The sequence below is a fragment of the Vulpes lagopus genome, chromosome 24, assembly GCF_018345385.1.
Source record: "Vulpes lagopus strain Blue_001 chromosome 24, ASM1834538v1, whole genome shotgun sequence".
Taxonomy (NCBI): Eukaryota; Metazoa; Chordata; class Mammalia; order Carnivora; family Canidae; genus Vulpes; species Vulpes lagopus.
This window is the reverse complement of record NC_054847.1, coordinates 453,322-469,281: the sequence shown is the minus strand read 5'-3', so window position 1 is coordinate 469,281 and position 15,960 is coordinate 453,322. Positions and strand designations below refer to the sequence as shown.

Sequence of the window (15,960 nt, the reverse complement as noted above, 5' to 3'; positions counted from 1 at the left end):
TTAAAATTAATTTCGCCTGCTTTCTTTCTGTTCTGAGATGGCTGTTAGAACACACACGATTACCTACGTGGCTCCCTTGATATTTCCATCAGATAGGATGGAAGTGCTGTTCCCGAGAGTAACTAGACCTGGCTAGAAGTCACCCATGAGCCTGGTCTTTTAGGGCTAAGGAAGTTTTCCCAGCTAACTAGTTGATCCCTGAAGCCCCATCATCAGACTTCAAACTTTCAGGTTAGGCCCTTCCCCCTTCCGGGTCCTCCTGGGGAATACAAACCACATCCGGGAGTTCTTCGCAGCCCTTGAGTTTGAGCTAAGTGAGTCTGTAGTGGTCTTTAGCCAGGGCTGGGGCTCAGAACCAGTCACCGGGAAAATTAAAAACCCGGAACAAAACAAAGACCACAGTGCTCTGCCCTACCGCCAGAGATTCTAATTCCCTATTTCTAGGGTGGGGTCCAGGAACCAGTATTTTCATCACATTTCATGGCTGGTGACTGGAGGTGAGGGAACAGGATAGAAGACCTTTGGAGGACAGGAATGTTCCCATTAGGTCAAGCACAAAGACAAGACTGGCAGATATAAGGGGTATGTGCAAGCCAGAATGGAACCAGGGGGCTCTGACCCATGCTTTTGGTCATGCTATGGCAGGGCTGAACCCTTCTGTGGGGAGGCCCGGGCGCTAACTAAAACTTGGGGTCTGGCCTGTCCCGCTGGGCTGGCTGGCCCTACTAGGAGCAACAACTATTTCACACATTTGCTCCTCTCTTGACCCTGAAAGGGGCCATCAGGCCTGTAGCTCAGTGCTCCGGTGGGTTGGATGGGGCAGAGGACCAGCTTTCCTGCCGCTAGTTCCTATTTGCCAGCTCCCAAGAGCACGGCTTCCTGCTTCGGCTCCTTCCTAGATTTTTTTAGGGGCAGAGCCAGGGGCCATGCCCCATGGTATTTTCTGAGGTATGGGGCCTTCACCTCCCAGTCCTCTATGGAGCTCTGCCACTGAGCGATCTTGTCGATGTTTTCAAGCCTCCGTTTCCGCTCATTAATGAGCTGGGCCACATTCTTCATGGCATGTAAGGCTGCTTCCACGTCCTTGAAATCCCTGGGGCGGAGCAAGATGGGAGAAGGCTGCACTACAGAGAGCAGAGAGCCCCCCCCCCTCCCCCGAGCTGCTTCCCTCTGGGGCTCTGCCCATGCACACGTGTCCTCCTAAATACCCCACCTCTGTCCTCTTCCCTCGCTACAACAGCGCATGACAGTGGGGCTGCTGTACTGTGCGCGGACCGGTGCCTGGAGCGGTACCCCCACGCCACCTGCGCCCCACACGGGGCCTCCGGCAGCCTCCTACCTGTGCTGGGGGGGCGTGTACTTGAGGAGCTCGGCCAGCTGCAGGGGGTACTTGCAGATCTTCTGCACCGGTGTTAGCAAGAAGCCGTCCAGTGAGATGTCTATCATCTTCTGCAGCAGCCGGCAGGCCTCGAAGAAGTACACGTACTTGCTGAGCTTGCCGAGCCGGGACAGCTCCACGCAGGCGTTGGGGTGGTTGTTGCAGTACTCCGAGTAGATCTGGAAGTCCGCTTGCTGGGGGCACACGCACGTTAGCATGGGGACCCCCGCCCTTCTGGGCCACCCAAGCAACCCAGCCACAGTGTCGGGAGGAAGCAGGAGCCTCTGCGTTTCCTTCAGGAGCTGGGCCGAGAGGGCCGTGGCTCTGCTACCTGCTCCACTGGGCACACACTGTATGGAACTGGGCACAGGGATGCGGGCGGGCTGGAAACCGGCCTTATGCGCGCCCTGTCACCACCGGCTTTCTCAGCCGGGCCTTGGGCAGGTATTTTGACTCTGTGTCTGGTTTTTGGATGAAATCAATGATGCTAGTAAAGAAGCACTATCAAAGCCAAACACCAGAGAAAGAGAAGGGAGAGAAAAAAGAGAGGAGAAGGGGAGAGAGGAGGAGAGAGGGAGAGAGAGCGAGAGGAGACGGGGTAGGGAGAGACAGAAGAGAAGAGACGGAGGGAGAGAGAGGAGAGAAAGAGATTAAGAGGTTAAATGGATGCCAGGGTCTGGCTGTGTCCCCTGTGGTGTTTTCATCCTCAGCCTAGGTCTGGCTTCTCCTTCCCAAAGCTCCGATTTCATACGTGAATGGCCGCTCTGCTGCTTTATCCAACACGTGACAGGTGCGTCTACGTTGTGTGTGTATCCTGCGTGAGACTCACAGGGCCTCCCCCACCCCTTTTTTTAAAATTCCATCTACCCAGAGCCAGAGGAAGGCCAGGTAGTCCCTTTAGTGACGAGGATTTCATGGACTTAGGTGGGAAAGGATGGCGACAGCAGTGTGGCTCAGCTGGGTTGCTGTGACAGTCCCGCTAGGTAATATGCACAAAGTGCCTGTCCCTCCCTGCACCACAGTCCTGTCTGCTGAATGATTCGGTGCAAATGTCACACTCATTCAGGTGCTCTTAGCCTCCGTTGGCTCCTGCTCAGGGAGTCTAAGGTCTCCCTGTCCAGTTCTCCCCCTGCCACTGGAGTGAGGTGCCAGGGCCTTCCCAGCAACAGGAAGGAGCCCACACTGTCCTTAGGGGCTGGCTGTGGCATCCTCTGCTCCACCCCCCCTTTGGCTGCCACAGGAGAGAGGTAGTGACATGTGCCTTCGTTACCAGCAAAGCCAGAAGGAGTCCATGTGCCCAGACCAGTCCAGTGGACCTTGGCTAATTGCCCACTGGCGTTTAGATGGGAACTAAGCCCTGAATATTCAGACTCCAGTTTTCCCACCGCGTGAGACAGCCCAGAACCTGTATGAGCAGCCCTGAGGATGCTCAACAGGTGGCCCAGCCCAGCCCAGCCCTGTCTATTCCTTACTCTAGCCCAAGCACATACTTCCAGGCACATGCCCAGACACCCTTGCTCCAAGGAGCTTCTCTCCCAAACAAGCAGAGACACCGCTAGAACAGTGGGAGGGTGAGGGCAGTTGGGCAATAGGATGTGGGGCCTGGAAGCTTCTGGAAAAGAGCAGCCAGTTGCTGGGGCTTTAGCCTGCAGGGTCGACTTCGGAGAGGAGGCAGGCATGGGAGGAAAGAGCAGAGGGAGGCTAACGTGTGCTGGGGCCAGGATGTGTGTGCGTGTAGGGGAGTGGGGACCCCCCCGCAGAAACTGATGGGGTGATGGGGCGGGGGGCTGAAGCCGGGCAGGGGGCTAGGGCGGGTGGATCTCAGCGGCGGAGCAGAGGGCGGGCAGGGGGCGGTCTAGCCCGGGCCAGGGCCGGCTGGGGGTGAGGCCTTTGGGGCAGGGGCACACGGGGCACACGGGGCAGGGGCTCGCCTAGGCGGGAGCAGGGTCCGGGCGGGCCTGCTCACGTGCTCCAGGAAGCAGGCGCCCAGCTCGCTCAGGTGTGGGCGCTCCCGGTTGAACCTCTGCTCCAGGGCTCTGGCGAAGGCCTTCTGGCAGCGGTAGATGTCCTCGATGTTCCCGAAGATCGTGCGCAGCTGCTCCTCGCTGAACATGTCGGCGCGCCTGCGGCACTGCCTGATGTAGCCCTGCGCGGCCCCCACGTGTCTCTCCGCGGCCGTCGCCCCCCCCCCCCCCGGCCTCCCCGCGGCCCATCACCCCCGGGTCTCTCCGCGCCCATCATGCCCCGTCACCCCCCAGGCCTCTCCGCGGCCCATCACCCCCCAGGCCTCTCCGCGGCCCATCACCCCCAGGCCTCCCCGCGCCCCGTCACCCCCAGGCCTCCCCGCGGCCCGTCACCCCCCGGCCTCCCTGCAGCCCGTCACCCCCAGGCCTCTCCGCGGCCCGTCACCCCCAGGCCTCCCCGCGGCCCGTCACCCCCAGGCCTCCCCGCGGCCCATCACCCCCAGGCCTCCCCGCGGCCCATCACCCCCAGGCCTCCCCGCGGCCCGTCACCCCCCAGGCCTCTCCGCGGCCCATCACCCCCAGGCCTCCCCGCGCCCCGTCACCCCCCAGGCCTCCCCGCGGCCCGTCACCCCCAGGCCTCCCCGCGGCCCGTCACCCCCAGGCCTCCCCGCGCCCCGTCACCCCCCAGGCCTCCCCACGGCCCGTCACCCCCAGGCCTCCCCGCGGCCCGTCACCCCCCGGCCTCCCCGCGGCCCGTCACCCCCAGGCCTCTCCGCGGCCCGTCACCCCCAGGCCTCCCCGCGGCCCGTCACCCCCAGGCCTCTCCGCGGCCCGTCACCCCCCAGGCCTCTCTGCGGCCCATCACCCCCAGGCCTCCCCACGGCCCATCACCCCCAGGCCTCTCCGCGGCCCATCACCCCCAGGCCTCCCCGCGCCCCGTCACCCCCCAGGCCTCCCCGCGGCCCGTCACCCCCAGGCCTCCCCGCGGCCCGTCACCCCCCGGCCTCCCCGCGGCCCGTCACCCCCAGGCCTCCCCGCGGCCCGTCACCCCCAGGCCTCCCCGCGGCCCGTCACCCCCCGGCCTCCCCGCGGCCCGTCACCCCCAGGCCTCTCCGCGGCCCGTCACCCCCAGGCCTCCCCGCGGCCCGTCACCCCCAGGCCTCTCCGCGGCCCGTCCCCCCCCAGGCCTCTCTGCGGCCCATCACCCCCAGGCCTCCCCACGGCCCATCACCCCCAGGCCTCTCCGCGGCCCATCACCCCCAGGCCTCGCCGCGCCCCGTCACCCCCCAGGCCTCCCCGCGGCCCGTCACCCCCAGGCCTCCCCGCGGCCCATCACCCCCCGGCCTCCCCGCGGCCCATCACCCCCAGGCCTCCCCGCGGCCCATCACCCCCAGGCCTCCCCGCGGCCCGTCACCCCCAGGCCTCTCCGCGGCCCGTCACCCCCAGGCCTCCCCGCGGCCCATCACCCCCAGGCCTCCCCGTGGCCCGTCACCCCCAGGCCTCCCCACACCCCGTCACCCCCAGGCTTCTCCGCGCCCCGTCGCCCCCCGCCGCGGCCCATCGGGTGTCTCCCTGGACCCTGCCTCCAGCCCCGCCCCTCACCTCGCAAATGTCCCGCAGGTGCTTGATGTAGTCCCTCTCGGTGCTGAGGATCTCGTTGATGACGTTGGTCCGCATCTGGTCCCTGCTGCTCTGCGCCTCGGCCCCTGTGTCCTCGGCCCCGCGGTCCCCCGCCCGCACAGCCGCATCGTCCGCGGGCTCGTCCTGGTTCACCCGCAGCTGCAAGGCGGCGGCGCGCGGGGTCAGCGCCACAGGCCGACCCCACCGAGGGTCAGCGCCCCGCGGCCGGCACGCGGCCGCAGCGGGAAACTGAGGCGGGCAGGCCCAGCAGCACCCACTGCCCCTCCCGCCTCCCCCTGCCCTGCGGGTCCTGGGCTCAGGGCGGGGAGTGGAGCAGATTCTTACTCCCTTAGGGACTTTGGGAACGATGCCCGCTGGCACCAGGCCAGCCCTCGAGAGGCTGTGACGAGGGCCGAGGGGTGGAGCCCTCCTGGCGCCCCGGCCCCATGGGTAGGGCAGGCTGGAGGTTCATCCCCCGGGTCTGGGGCAAGAGAAGCAAGAGATGCCCCCAAGGCCGGGGCTGTCTCCTCCCTTCTGCCCTCTGCCTGGTTTCTGAGATGGCGCCGTGAGACCAAAGGCTGCGAACAGGCCCTGGGTCCCCTTTCTGGGATCTCCTGCGCCAACGGCCTAGGGGCGCAGGCCTCAATTTTCTTGGGTGCAAGTGGCTGTTCCCAGCTCCCAGGGCATCTGAAAATTAACACTGCGAGGACCCCCCACATTTCCTGCCCCTGTCAGAAGTGCCCGGTACTCAGTGTGCCTGCAGGTGGGATCCTGGCCCGCGGGTCCGCGCAGGAGTCCACCCACCAGCGTCCCTGACCGCTCCTCTCTGGACGCGCGGGCACCGGAGGGAGGCATGGGAGCAGGCAGGAGCAGGGCCCCCCACAGCTCTGTGGCTGGCCTTCTTGAGCCTCCCACCCTATCCCCACCCCACAGCCTCGCAGCCCAAGCACTGCCCCGAGGGTGGGGCCGGGAGGGGAAGCCCAGAGTAGGTCCAAGCTGGCAGTTCCGAGCAGAGCCAGTTGGCTCCTCCGGGCATAGGAGAAGCTCGCTGGGCGCGTACCCTCACGAAGCTGGCTGGAAACCAGCCCTCGCCGTCCGCAACGCGGCCCCACCACCACTCTCTGTTGGTGGCATCCATTACTTCGATGACATCCCCAGCTTTGAAGCCCAGTTCCTGGTCATCCATGGTGACATGGTCCCAGAGTGCCTCCGCACAGACCGCACTGCCATCACTGATGAGCTGCGGAGAGAGCCACAGACAGGCAGATCAGTGACTAAAGCTGCCATCGGCCCACTCGGCCCACTCGTGGGACAGGGCGCTCCTGCCCTCTAAGCCTGGAAGGCCCGCGGAGGGGAGCGCGGCTCATGTTACAGAGGAGTGAGCGGAGGCTCCCTCCGAGCCAGTCACTCTTCCGGGGACAGGACTATGCCCCGGGCATGTCTACAGGGGCAGGGCTCAGGATGAAGCTGAAGTGAACGTGACCACTAGGATCCTGGTGAGCCACAGAATCTGAGACGCAAGCACGTTCCTCCCCTGCACAGGGCGCAGCTTCCTCCCAACCTCCTGGGCCAGGGATTAAGTCGTTGCTCCCAGTTTCATTCGTCACCTCTGCTCTGTGATGCTGTGACTGAGCACGGCAAGCTGCATTTCCGCTGTGCCACTGCCCCATTAGGTTCTCCTGATGTGGCACTGGAGGGGAGCACAGGGCTGCAGGGAGAAGGGGCTCACTCCCTCCTGCTGGCCTCCCGTGGACTAGCATTACCCGTGGGTTCGTCTGGCGAGAACAGCGCTGCTCCTCCGGGCAGGGGCGCGCAGCCATCACACTAGCTGGGTCGGGTCCTGTGGTCCTGGACACTTGCCCAACCAGCCTCTCGGCCCTCCCCGCTGCCCCCACCAGCTCCAGCTAGCGGAGCAGTACCTTTCCCTCCATCCTAGGTCCCAGGCCCCACGGGATCCTCAGCTTTAATCGTTCCAGCTCCTTTCCTTTATTCCCTAGCTCTAGGCGAGGTGGGTACATCTTGCAGCTGCCACCTCTGTAACAGATACCTCAGGCTTGTTCTTGCCACTTGGTTATGGAGTCAAGCACTTTATACCTGGCTCACAATTCCTTATATTAATTTCTTTCTGATGAAATAATTCGGTGTGTTTCCTTCCTCCCACACAGTAATGGACCTCCCATCAGGAGGGATGGGCCCCTGCCCCAAGGGGCAGGGACACGGGACTCCCTCCCTCCCCCATGCCCCAAGCAGCCTTGTTCTTAGAGCTCCATTTCTTGTTGGGCTGATGCCTGCCCTCCCACAATGTGGGCTCAGTTTCTGCTCCATGAATAATGAATGGCTCTGGGGCTTATGACAAGAGGAGGGCGCAGGTTGGGGGCTATACAAGAGGTGAGATCCCTGCCCCTCTCTGCTAGGACCAAGTGTTGGCTCTGGCCTTGACAGCCACAGGGTGGCTCTTTTTGGCAGTCAAGGCCTCAGAGCATCACCAGTCAGACCCTGTACGCTATTTCCTCCTCTGAGCTGCTTGCCCCTGTCCCTACTCATGAGTGTGAATCCTCCCTTGGCTTCAGGTCCAGTGGAGCCTTCTCTGGGTGCTCCCAGGGCAGTGTGTGTGCTATTCCTCAGACCAAAATGGGACCAGAGCGGGGCTGTAGCAGGACTGTCTGGGTCTCCAGCTGAGAGTTCTAGTAGCTAGGAGGTCTCCCTGAGCCCCCAAATGGGCAGGGTGAGGGGTGGGGTAGGCTACTGGGGTACCAGAACCCACTCAGGCCTTCCTTCAGTCTGAGTAAACACATTCAGAAACCTCCAGTTCATGTTTTCTGGGGATTAAACCTGCTCTAAACCCTGATGAAACCACTCCTCAGAATGATCCACAGCCTATTGTACACGTACTGTCACATGCGACAGCCATTCAGGAGCTGCAGATTCCTGATGCCCACCCAGGGACCCTGGGCACCAAGCACTGGGTTATTTCTGGGGGACTGCATGCCTCTTCAAGGGACCATGGCACTCACCCCTGCTAAAAAGATCTACTACAGGCATGGCCTCTCCTGCAGGAAGGCCCGGCCCCCCGGATCAAGACCTCCTGGCTGCTGGATGAACAAGATGAGACAAGAGGACTCAGCGAGGCCACATGACAGTGCCTGCTGTACCTAGGGAACAGGCACTAGACTAGGCAGCCCATAGCTGGCACTCTCCACACAAGCAGGCTACCACCACTAGCCTCCAAGGATCTTGCCTGAAGACAAGGAAGAAACAGAGTACTCGAGGGTGGTGCGGGTAGGCCTGTGAGAATATGGGATGCAGGTGAATGTCCTCTTTCAGGGACAGTGATCCCAGGTAAGCAGGTGCATCATAACAGAAGGTATGTGTGACCATGTGTGAGTGTGAGCATAAGGACAGAGGGTGTGTGTGACCTCAGGCAAGTGTGTCATCACAATGGAGGGAATGTGTGACTATAGGCTACTTGGGTAGTTTTGACCCTTGAGAGGTAGGTATTCTGAGACCCCCTCATCCTGCACACACACATGCACCTGCCAACACACATTTATACACTCACTAATGGCACGCTACACTTTGATCTCTCAAGAACAGTCTGCCATACTGCAGGCGAATGCTGTCCGTCCTAAGTTCACACCAGCTGCACAGGCAGGTGTCCAGGACATCATGGAGGCTGCCCCTCACTGCCAGAGCTCAGCAGGGAGGATGTAATGCAGACGTAGCCCATGCAGCCCAGCTTCCCACCATTTCCCATCCCAGCTTGGGCCCCACTGATATTAACCAGGTCAGGCGTCTCCTCCTAACCCCAGGTTCTCTTGTGTGGCCCGGTGCCTCCTCCTGCTGCTTTCTCTGCCAGCCCTTGCAGAGAGGTACAGATCCTCCCCAGGTGGTTTCCTATACAGCTGCAGAGGAAGGACTCTAGGTATGAGACAAAGAGGTAGAGCTCCCTAGAGAGACCAAAGTTCGGGGCACCTTTATGGACAAGCCCTCACATCTGCCTTGTCCAGTCATCCGTCCAGAAGCCCTTATTGGTGGTGGGGGCAGTCACCTTTGTCACTTCCTTGTTCCAGTACCTTGCTGTGCACAGGAGGTACATGACAGAGACACAGCTGTGAGTAACTCCCTGTGCTGTGGTTCCGACTGATGCACAGTGACAATGTGCTCTCCCTGGGCCACACAGCTCCTTGATAGCTCCACAAATGGGAGCACTCCGTCAAGTTAGAGCAGTGACATGAATCATTTCTGTGATGTCACCAAGACGAAATATAGCTCCAAGAGGTCAGAGATGCATTCTACCTCCAGGACAGCCCAGAGGCCACCAGGGCCCTCACTGGATGAGTTTCTGGGCAGAAACTCTGAAGCTCCTTGTCTGATGTGCAGCTGCATGGAAGCCCAGATTCAAGTCCAGCAGGCTGAGGGGCAGGATTTGCATGCTCTTTCTTGGCCGGGCAGTGGAAAGCACAAGCTGGCTGTGAGACAGGGGATGTTTAGGTGCAGGCAGGCAAGGAACTGCTCTGGGGTGGGGGGCAGGAGGCAGGGGGCAGGATCCACTGCTGTACCCTAGAGAATGTGACAGGTTCAGGAAGCCAGGCTTGGCCTCAAGGTCCCCCTGATGACTACCCACCACCTTGCCCACCCTGCCCCACCTCCTGCTCTCTCTCACGCATGCTGGTGGAGGATTCCAGTCAGACAGTCTGGGAAGGAATGAGGCTCAGCTCCTTCGGGTCCCTGTACAGGAGGGGACAGGGATAGCCAGCATGCCTACCTTGGAGGGGTGCAGAAGGGGCTCTGCCTGTAGTGGGGGCAGGCTGATGGAGACACCTAAGACTGAAAATGGGAAAAGCAGCTGCAGATGACATGTAAAGAGGAGCCGACTCATCTTCCCAGACATTTTCCACCCCAGTCCCTCTCCCACACAGTCACATGTACAGTTTCCAGACAAGCACACAGCCGTGGCCACGACAGCCTCTGCTGCCTCAGGTGCACGGAGATGCACCATTTAGCCCTACACACGCCGCACATGGCACGAAGGGCAGGTGGAAAGGCCTGCGGCACCCGTGTCACCATGCCCTGAGTCACCCGCACGCCTGGCCTCAGTCCCCGGGGCCGGTGGGGGAGGCGTCCCAGGGTGGGTCCGGTGCGGGGCTCGGGGGGCCGCACGGGCTGCTGCGGGCTGGAGCAGTGGCCCAGGGAGGCCGGAGCGGCCCCTGGGAGGCCGAGGCCGAGGCCGGAGGGGATGATGCGCGGCGGCCAGAGGGGGTGATGCGCGGCGGCCAGGGGGATGATGCGCGGCGGCCGGAGGGGGTGATGCGCGGCGGCCGGAGGGGGTGATGCGCGGCGGCCGGGGGGATGATGCGCGGCGGCCGGAGGGGGTGATGCGCGGCGGCCAGGGGGATGATGCGCGGCGGCCGGGGGGATGATGCGCGGCGGCCGGAGGGGGTGATGCGCGGCGGCCGGGGGTGGGGGGGGTGATGCGCGGCGGCCGGAGGAGCGCAGCGCGGGCGCCACTCACCACTGCGCGGTTCCCCGCGGCGCCCGGCCGGCGGTCAGCGGAAGGCCAGCAGGAAGGTGAGCACGACGTTGATGAGGACCAGGAGCGCCAGCACCGCGAAGACCACCGCGCGCTGGGCGCCGGGGGGCAGGTTGCAGCGCAGCAAGGCGCGCAGGGCGCTCCCGGGGGCCGCGGGGCGTCGCCGGGACTGCGGGACCCTGGCCATGGCGCCCGGCCTCCCGGCTCCGCGCGGCCCGGAGATCCCGCGGCGACAGGGCGGGAGCCGGCGGCCGGGACCCGGGGGGGGGGAGGGGGGGGCGGAGCCGCTGCGCTCGCCGGGCCCGGGGCTTCTCGGCTCGGCCGCGACGTGCGAGCGGCGTCGCCCGGCCCCGCCGCCCTGGCAACCGAGCCCGCCGCGGGGGCGGGGTAGCGGGGAGGAGGGGGGAGGGAGGAGGGAGGAGGGAAGCCCGGGAGTCCGCACGGCCCTGGGCGGCTCTGGGCGCCTCTGGGTGGTGGGCGGTTGGGGGGACCTCGACGCGCACCCGGCGGTTGTGCCCAGGCCGCCGCGCGCAGGGGGCCGCGGTGATGCTCGGGGCGAGGGCGGGGGCCGCGGAGCCGCGGGGGGACAGGGGACCAGCGCAGGAGTAAGCCCAGCGCTGAAAGATCAGGTCGCACAGGGATACAGGGATGCTGGAGTCAGGACTTGGGCTCAGGACACACGTAGGTCATCCACATGGAGGTGCTCCGGGAAGGTCCTCACTCAGGACCTCTCCATCACAGCAGCATTTTGTTCCTTTGGAAAAGCAGCTGCCGTATCCCTGCCTCCTCCCAAATTTGTTGAGGTATGATGGACAGACAGAAACCGTGGATATTTAAGGCGCGCGACTTGATATTCTGAAATGGTATACACCGTGGAGTAGTCACCGCCATCGGGCTAATGACCACCATCTCTCTCACCGCACACAGTTACCAGTTGTGTGTCTGTGTGGTGACACCGCTTAAGATCTATCCTCTTGACACATTTCAGGTGCACAACAGTGTGTTGATAGCCACTGTCACCATGCCGCACATTAAATCTCCAGAACCCATTCATCTTGCAAAACAGACACCTTGTATCCTTTTGTCTGACATATTCCCATTTTTCCCTCCCCCAGCTCCAGGCAACCATCCTTCTCTCTGCTTCTGTGAGTTTGACTTTTAGATTACACATTTATAAGTAAGATCATGCATTTTTCATCTTTCTATGTCTGGCTTATTTCACTTAGCATAATAACCTCCAGGTTGATCCATGATGTCACAAATAGTGGACTTTGCTTTTTTAAGGCTGAATGATAGTCCACGGTATATACATCACAGTTTCCTTGTCCAGTCATCCGTCAAAGGGCACTTAGGTCACTTCAATGTCTTTGCTACTGTGAATAATACTGCAGTGAAGATGGGAATGCAGATTTCTTTTTGAGATCCTGATCTCATTTCTTTTGGAGCATCTGGATCAAATTATTCTTTTTAAATTATTTGAGGAATTTCCATTATATTTTCCAATCTACATTCCCACTAACAGTTTCTAAAGGTTCCCTTTTCTCCACATTGTCACCAACACTTATCTTCTGTCTTTTTAGTAATAGGCATTGTAAGAGATGTGATACCTCATTGTAGTTTTGATTTACATTTCCCTGATGATTAATGATGTTGAACATCTGTCCACATATCTGTTGGCCACTTGTATATCTTCTTTTGAGAAATGTCTATTCAGGTCCTTTGTCCATTTAAAATGAGTTATCTGGGTTTTTTTGTTATTGAGTTGTATGAGTTACTAATATATTTTGCATATCAATCCTTTGTCAGATATATGGTTTGCAAATATATTATCCTATTCCACAGATTGCCCTTTTACTCTTGACAGTTTCCTTCACTGTACAGAAGTTTACAGTTTGGTGTAGTCTCACTTACCTATTTTTACTTTCATTACCTATGCTTTTGGTATCATATCCAAAAAACTATTGCCCAGACCAGTGTTAAGAAGCCTTTCCCTGAAAAAAATAAAAATAAAAAAATAAAAATAATAAAAAAATTTTAAAAAAAGAAGCCTTTCTCTGTTTTATTCTAGTAGTTCTATGGTTTCAGGTTTTTGGGGGGACCCCAAAACCTGGGGTTTAAGTCTTTAATCCATTTTGAGTAGATTTTTGTGTATGTTGTGAGGTAAGGGCCCAGTTTCATTCTTTTGCATGTGGTTCAAGCAGTTTTTTTTTTTTAATTTTATTTATTAATGAGAGACACAGAGAGACAGAGAAGCAGAGACACAGGCAGAGGGAGAAGCAGGCTCCATGCAGGGAGCCCAATGTGGAACTCGATCCTGGGACCTGGCGTCACACCCTGAGCCCAAGGCAGATGCTCAACCACCACCCAGGCGTTCCCCAAGCAGCTTTAAAACCAAAAACAAAAACAACAAAAACAAAAAACCCTATGGCAGGGGCACCTGGGTGGCTCAGTCTGTTAAGTGTCTGTGTTTGGCTCAAGTCATGATCCCGGGGTCTTCAGAACAAGTCCCAAGTAGAGCTCCCTGCTCAGTGAGGAGTCTGCTTCTCTTCCTCTTTCTGCTCCTTCCCACATTTATGCTCTCTCTCTCTTTCTCAAATAAATAAATAAAATCTTTTTAAAAAATTTAAAAACCCTATGTCAGCTATGCAGGAGTTTCCACTGTCTCTCTGACAGAGGCTGAAAACTTAATGCTGTAGGGCTCAAAGCTTATGTGCAGGTGTCTCAACAGTGAGCTCTGTCACAGTCACCTTGCCCCTCTGATGGATCAGAAGGCTGCAGTGGAGGGAGCCGAGGAGATTTAAAAGCAGGTAAGAAGTGAGTAGAGATTTCTAGGTTCCATGTTCAACACTGTGCCTCCTTAGGCAGAAATCATGGAATATGTGCAGAGATGGGTGTTCACATGTGGGTGACTTTGTTTCTGTATGTTCAGGTTTCCATGTGTGGGTCAGTAACATGCCTGTAAGTGAGTACAGATGAGTGCACCTGTGGGCACCACCCTCCCACTGAACATGCCAAGCAAATGCTGGGATGTATTTGTGTATGTGGGTACCTGTGTGTGTGCCAGGGGAGGGTCAGGATTATATCCAGACAGCCCGGCTGCCTTCCTCAGATCTGAAGGTTCAGCCTGGTCCCATCTGTCTGGTTGTGAGAGGAAACTTTTATCTTTGTTCCATCTCTTCAGTTTTTCAGGAAACTAGGCTCAAGATTTGCTCCCTTGAAAATGTCAGAAAGGGAGACAGAACATGAAGACTCCTAACTCTGGGAGACGAACTAGGGGTGGTGGAAGGGGAGGAGGGCAGGGGGTGGGGGTGAATGGATGACGGGCACTGAGGGGGGCACTTGACGGGATGAGCACTGGGTGTTATTCTGTATGTTGGCAAATTGAACACCAATAAAAAATAAATTTATTTAAAAAAAAGATTTGCTCCCCTGAGCTCTCAGGGGAATGGTGGGGGAAGAGGAGGCATCCAAGGCTCCTTGCCACCCCAAATACCAGGGCTCCTCTGGTGAGGCTGTGTGGCATGCACTCCGATAGGGTGTGGCTTGGAAGCCTTGACTTGGGGCCAGATGTTTTATTGTGCCCTTTGGTTTCAAAGCCATTAGATAACAAGGAGGAAGGGACAGAAGGAAGTTCTGGGGAACTTCCACTGGCCAGTGCAGTGCTGAGCACCATGAGTCTGTAGCACTCTATCTGCTGCTGTACTGGCCTCCTGGGGCATGTTTAAGGCTTCATCCAAGGCCCAGTTCTGGGATAAGGCCTCTGTGTCTCCCCTGTAGCTGACCAACCTGGGGCAGAAGAACATCTGAACCTGGACTGGGATCAAGAACTCAGAGGTGCCCTCTGCCCTACCTGGGGGCACTCAGACTCTAACTCCTGATGAAACGGGTATATAGCAGGGAACACAGTGGCAACATCCTTTTTATACGTGTTTCATGACTTGAAAGCAAAGCCTTAGGCCCTTGAGGGATTCAAGCTTGATAATTCCATGCCAGGGAGGGGAGAGTAAGTGGAGGTGGCTGCAGGAAGTGGCCCACCAAGCTGCCAAGGTAGCAGGACTAGCAGGGAGATGGAGCAGGGACATAAGTGTCCCTGGGCTATGGGGGACTGTGTCTTGGAGAGGGAAGAGGAAGCTGCTCTGGGTATGCTGGCCACTGGACAACTTGCAGTCCTGGCCGTGGGAGTCTGCAAGCCGATGCTACCCCACCTTATGGAGAGTCAAATACAGTTGTTGACCAACAACAGGGCATGCAAGAGGGATTTGGAGTACTGTCTGGTATCAGGCTCTTCTCTCGAGCTGGTGCAGGAAGGGGTATAAGAGCCAGGTCAGGCCTTGGGATGGATACCCAGGGTCACAGGTCCTGGGGAAGACAGAAATACCTGGAGAGAATGTCAGACTAGCTTCATGGATGGTGGTCACGAGCTGGTCTGGTGTCCTGCAATGTCCTTTTAGTGTTCCACAGAGAATTCCTGGGAGCTTGAGGATGGCAAGACTGTCTTCTATCCTTCTATCCTCGGGTGACCCTATGGCCTAGTGGGCCAGGACAGTCTCACTTCCCACCTGCTCTGCTGGCCTAATTATTGGTAGAGCTCCTTTTATGCTTTGAGCTCCGGTGTGGAGGACAAGATTTGTGTCTGCTTGCCCTCTAGTTCAAACTTCATCTCTTCTCAGTAAGAGGATCCAGGAATAGCCCCAGTCCCCAGCTTGCCCTCCTGGACCAGGGACATAAGAACAGTGTTTGGAGTAGACCTGAACATGACAAGGCCCTCAGAGTCATGCAGGCGGTGGGCAGAATTGAGAGCAAGACCAGCTCCACACAGGTGCCCTCCTGTAATGCAGCTGTGAGCTGGCCCATCTGGGAGACACTGCCATCCACAGCACAATGGAGAGGGCATCAGAAGACCCCAGACTTCTGAGCCAGGAGCCATGTCCTCCCCTCCTCTGGTCCCAACTCATAACTGGGCAGAGAGCAGGGGCTAGCTGGGTGGAAACGAAAAGAGAATAACATCTTCCGAAGACACCGCCTCCTTTCTGCCTACAACTCCAGAAAATATGCTTGGGCTAAGGATACCCTCAGGCCTGACTGCAGGGAGCACAGCCCAGCCCAGCAGGGCATGCTCAGAGCTCTGAGAGGAAAGGAGAGGCTGGGAAGAGGTGAGGAGCCAGGCAGAATGACCCAGGCCTGGGTCATGGGCATCTGGGCAAGGCACTGAGTGGGACAATGCTGAACAAGATGGGACACTTCTAGGCACTGAAGTTAACTCATGTAACAGGGTCTGGACTACCGTGAGGGGCAGGGCAGGGGTGAGATGCAGGGAATACAGAATGAACGTGATACAGTGCCCCTGCTTGCTTCTGTCAGGGCACATCCATGAATGGCTGCTCCCTACCACCACAGCCCTAAATCCCAGGGCCTGACGCTCATGAGATACTTGGTAGATCCGTCACATACATACAACATACACAAAC

At 58.8% G+C, this 15,960-nt stretch overlaps 1 protein-coding gene across 2 annotated transcripts in view; it reads right to left on the bottom strand.

Annotated features, from left to right (window-relative positions):
* The window catches only part of ARHGEF4 (Rho guanine nucleotide exchange factor 4), a 90,058-nt gene that overhangs the window by 4,193 nt on the left and 69,905 nt on the right, over nt 1-15,960 (bottom strand). The window contains exons 1-6 of one of the 2 annotated variants that reach the window (XM_041739379.1): nt 10,475-10,682; nt 6,023-6,202; nt 4,945-5,121; nt 3,345-3,524; nt 1,340-1,572; nt 964-1,093 (exon numbers count right to left, since the gene is read on the bottom strand). In XM_041739379.1, the coding sequence (XP_041595313.1) occupies nt 964-1,093; nt 1,340-1,572; nt 3,345-3,524; nt 4,945-5,121; nt 6,023-6,148 (846 nt within the window). In that variant the 5' untranslated portion in view covers nt 6,149-6,202; nt 10,475-10,682. Of the gene's footprint in view, nt 1-963; nt 1,094-1,339; nt 1,573-3,344; nt 3,525-4,944; nt 5,122-6,022; nt 6,203-10,474; nt 10,683-15,960 lie in introns of those variants that run through there. The other variant, XM_041739378.1, reaches the window with a different exon arrangement.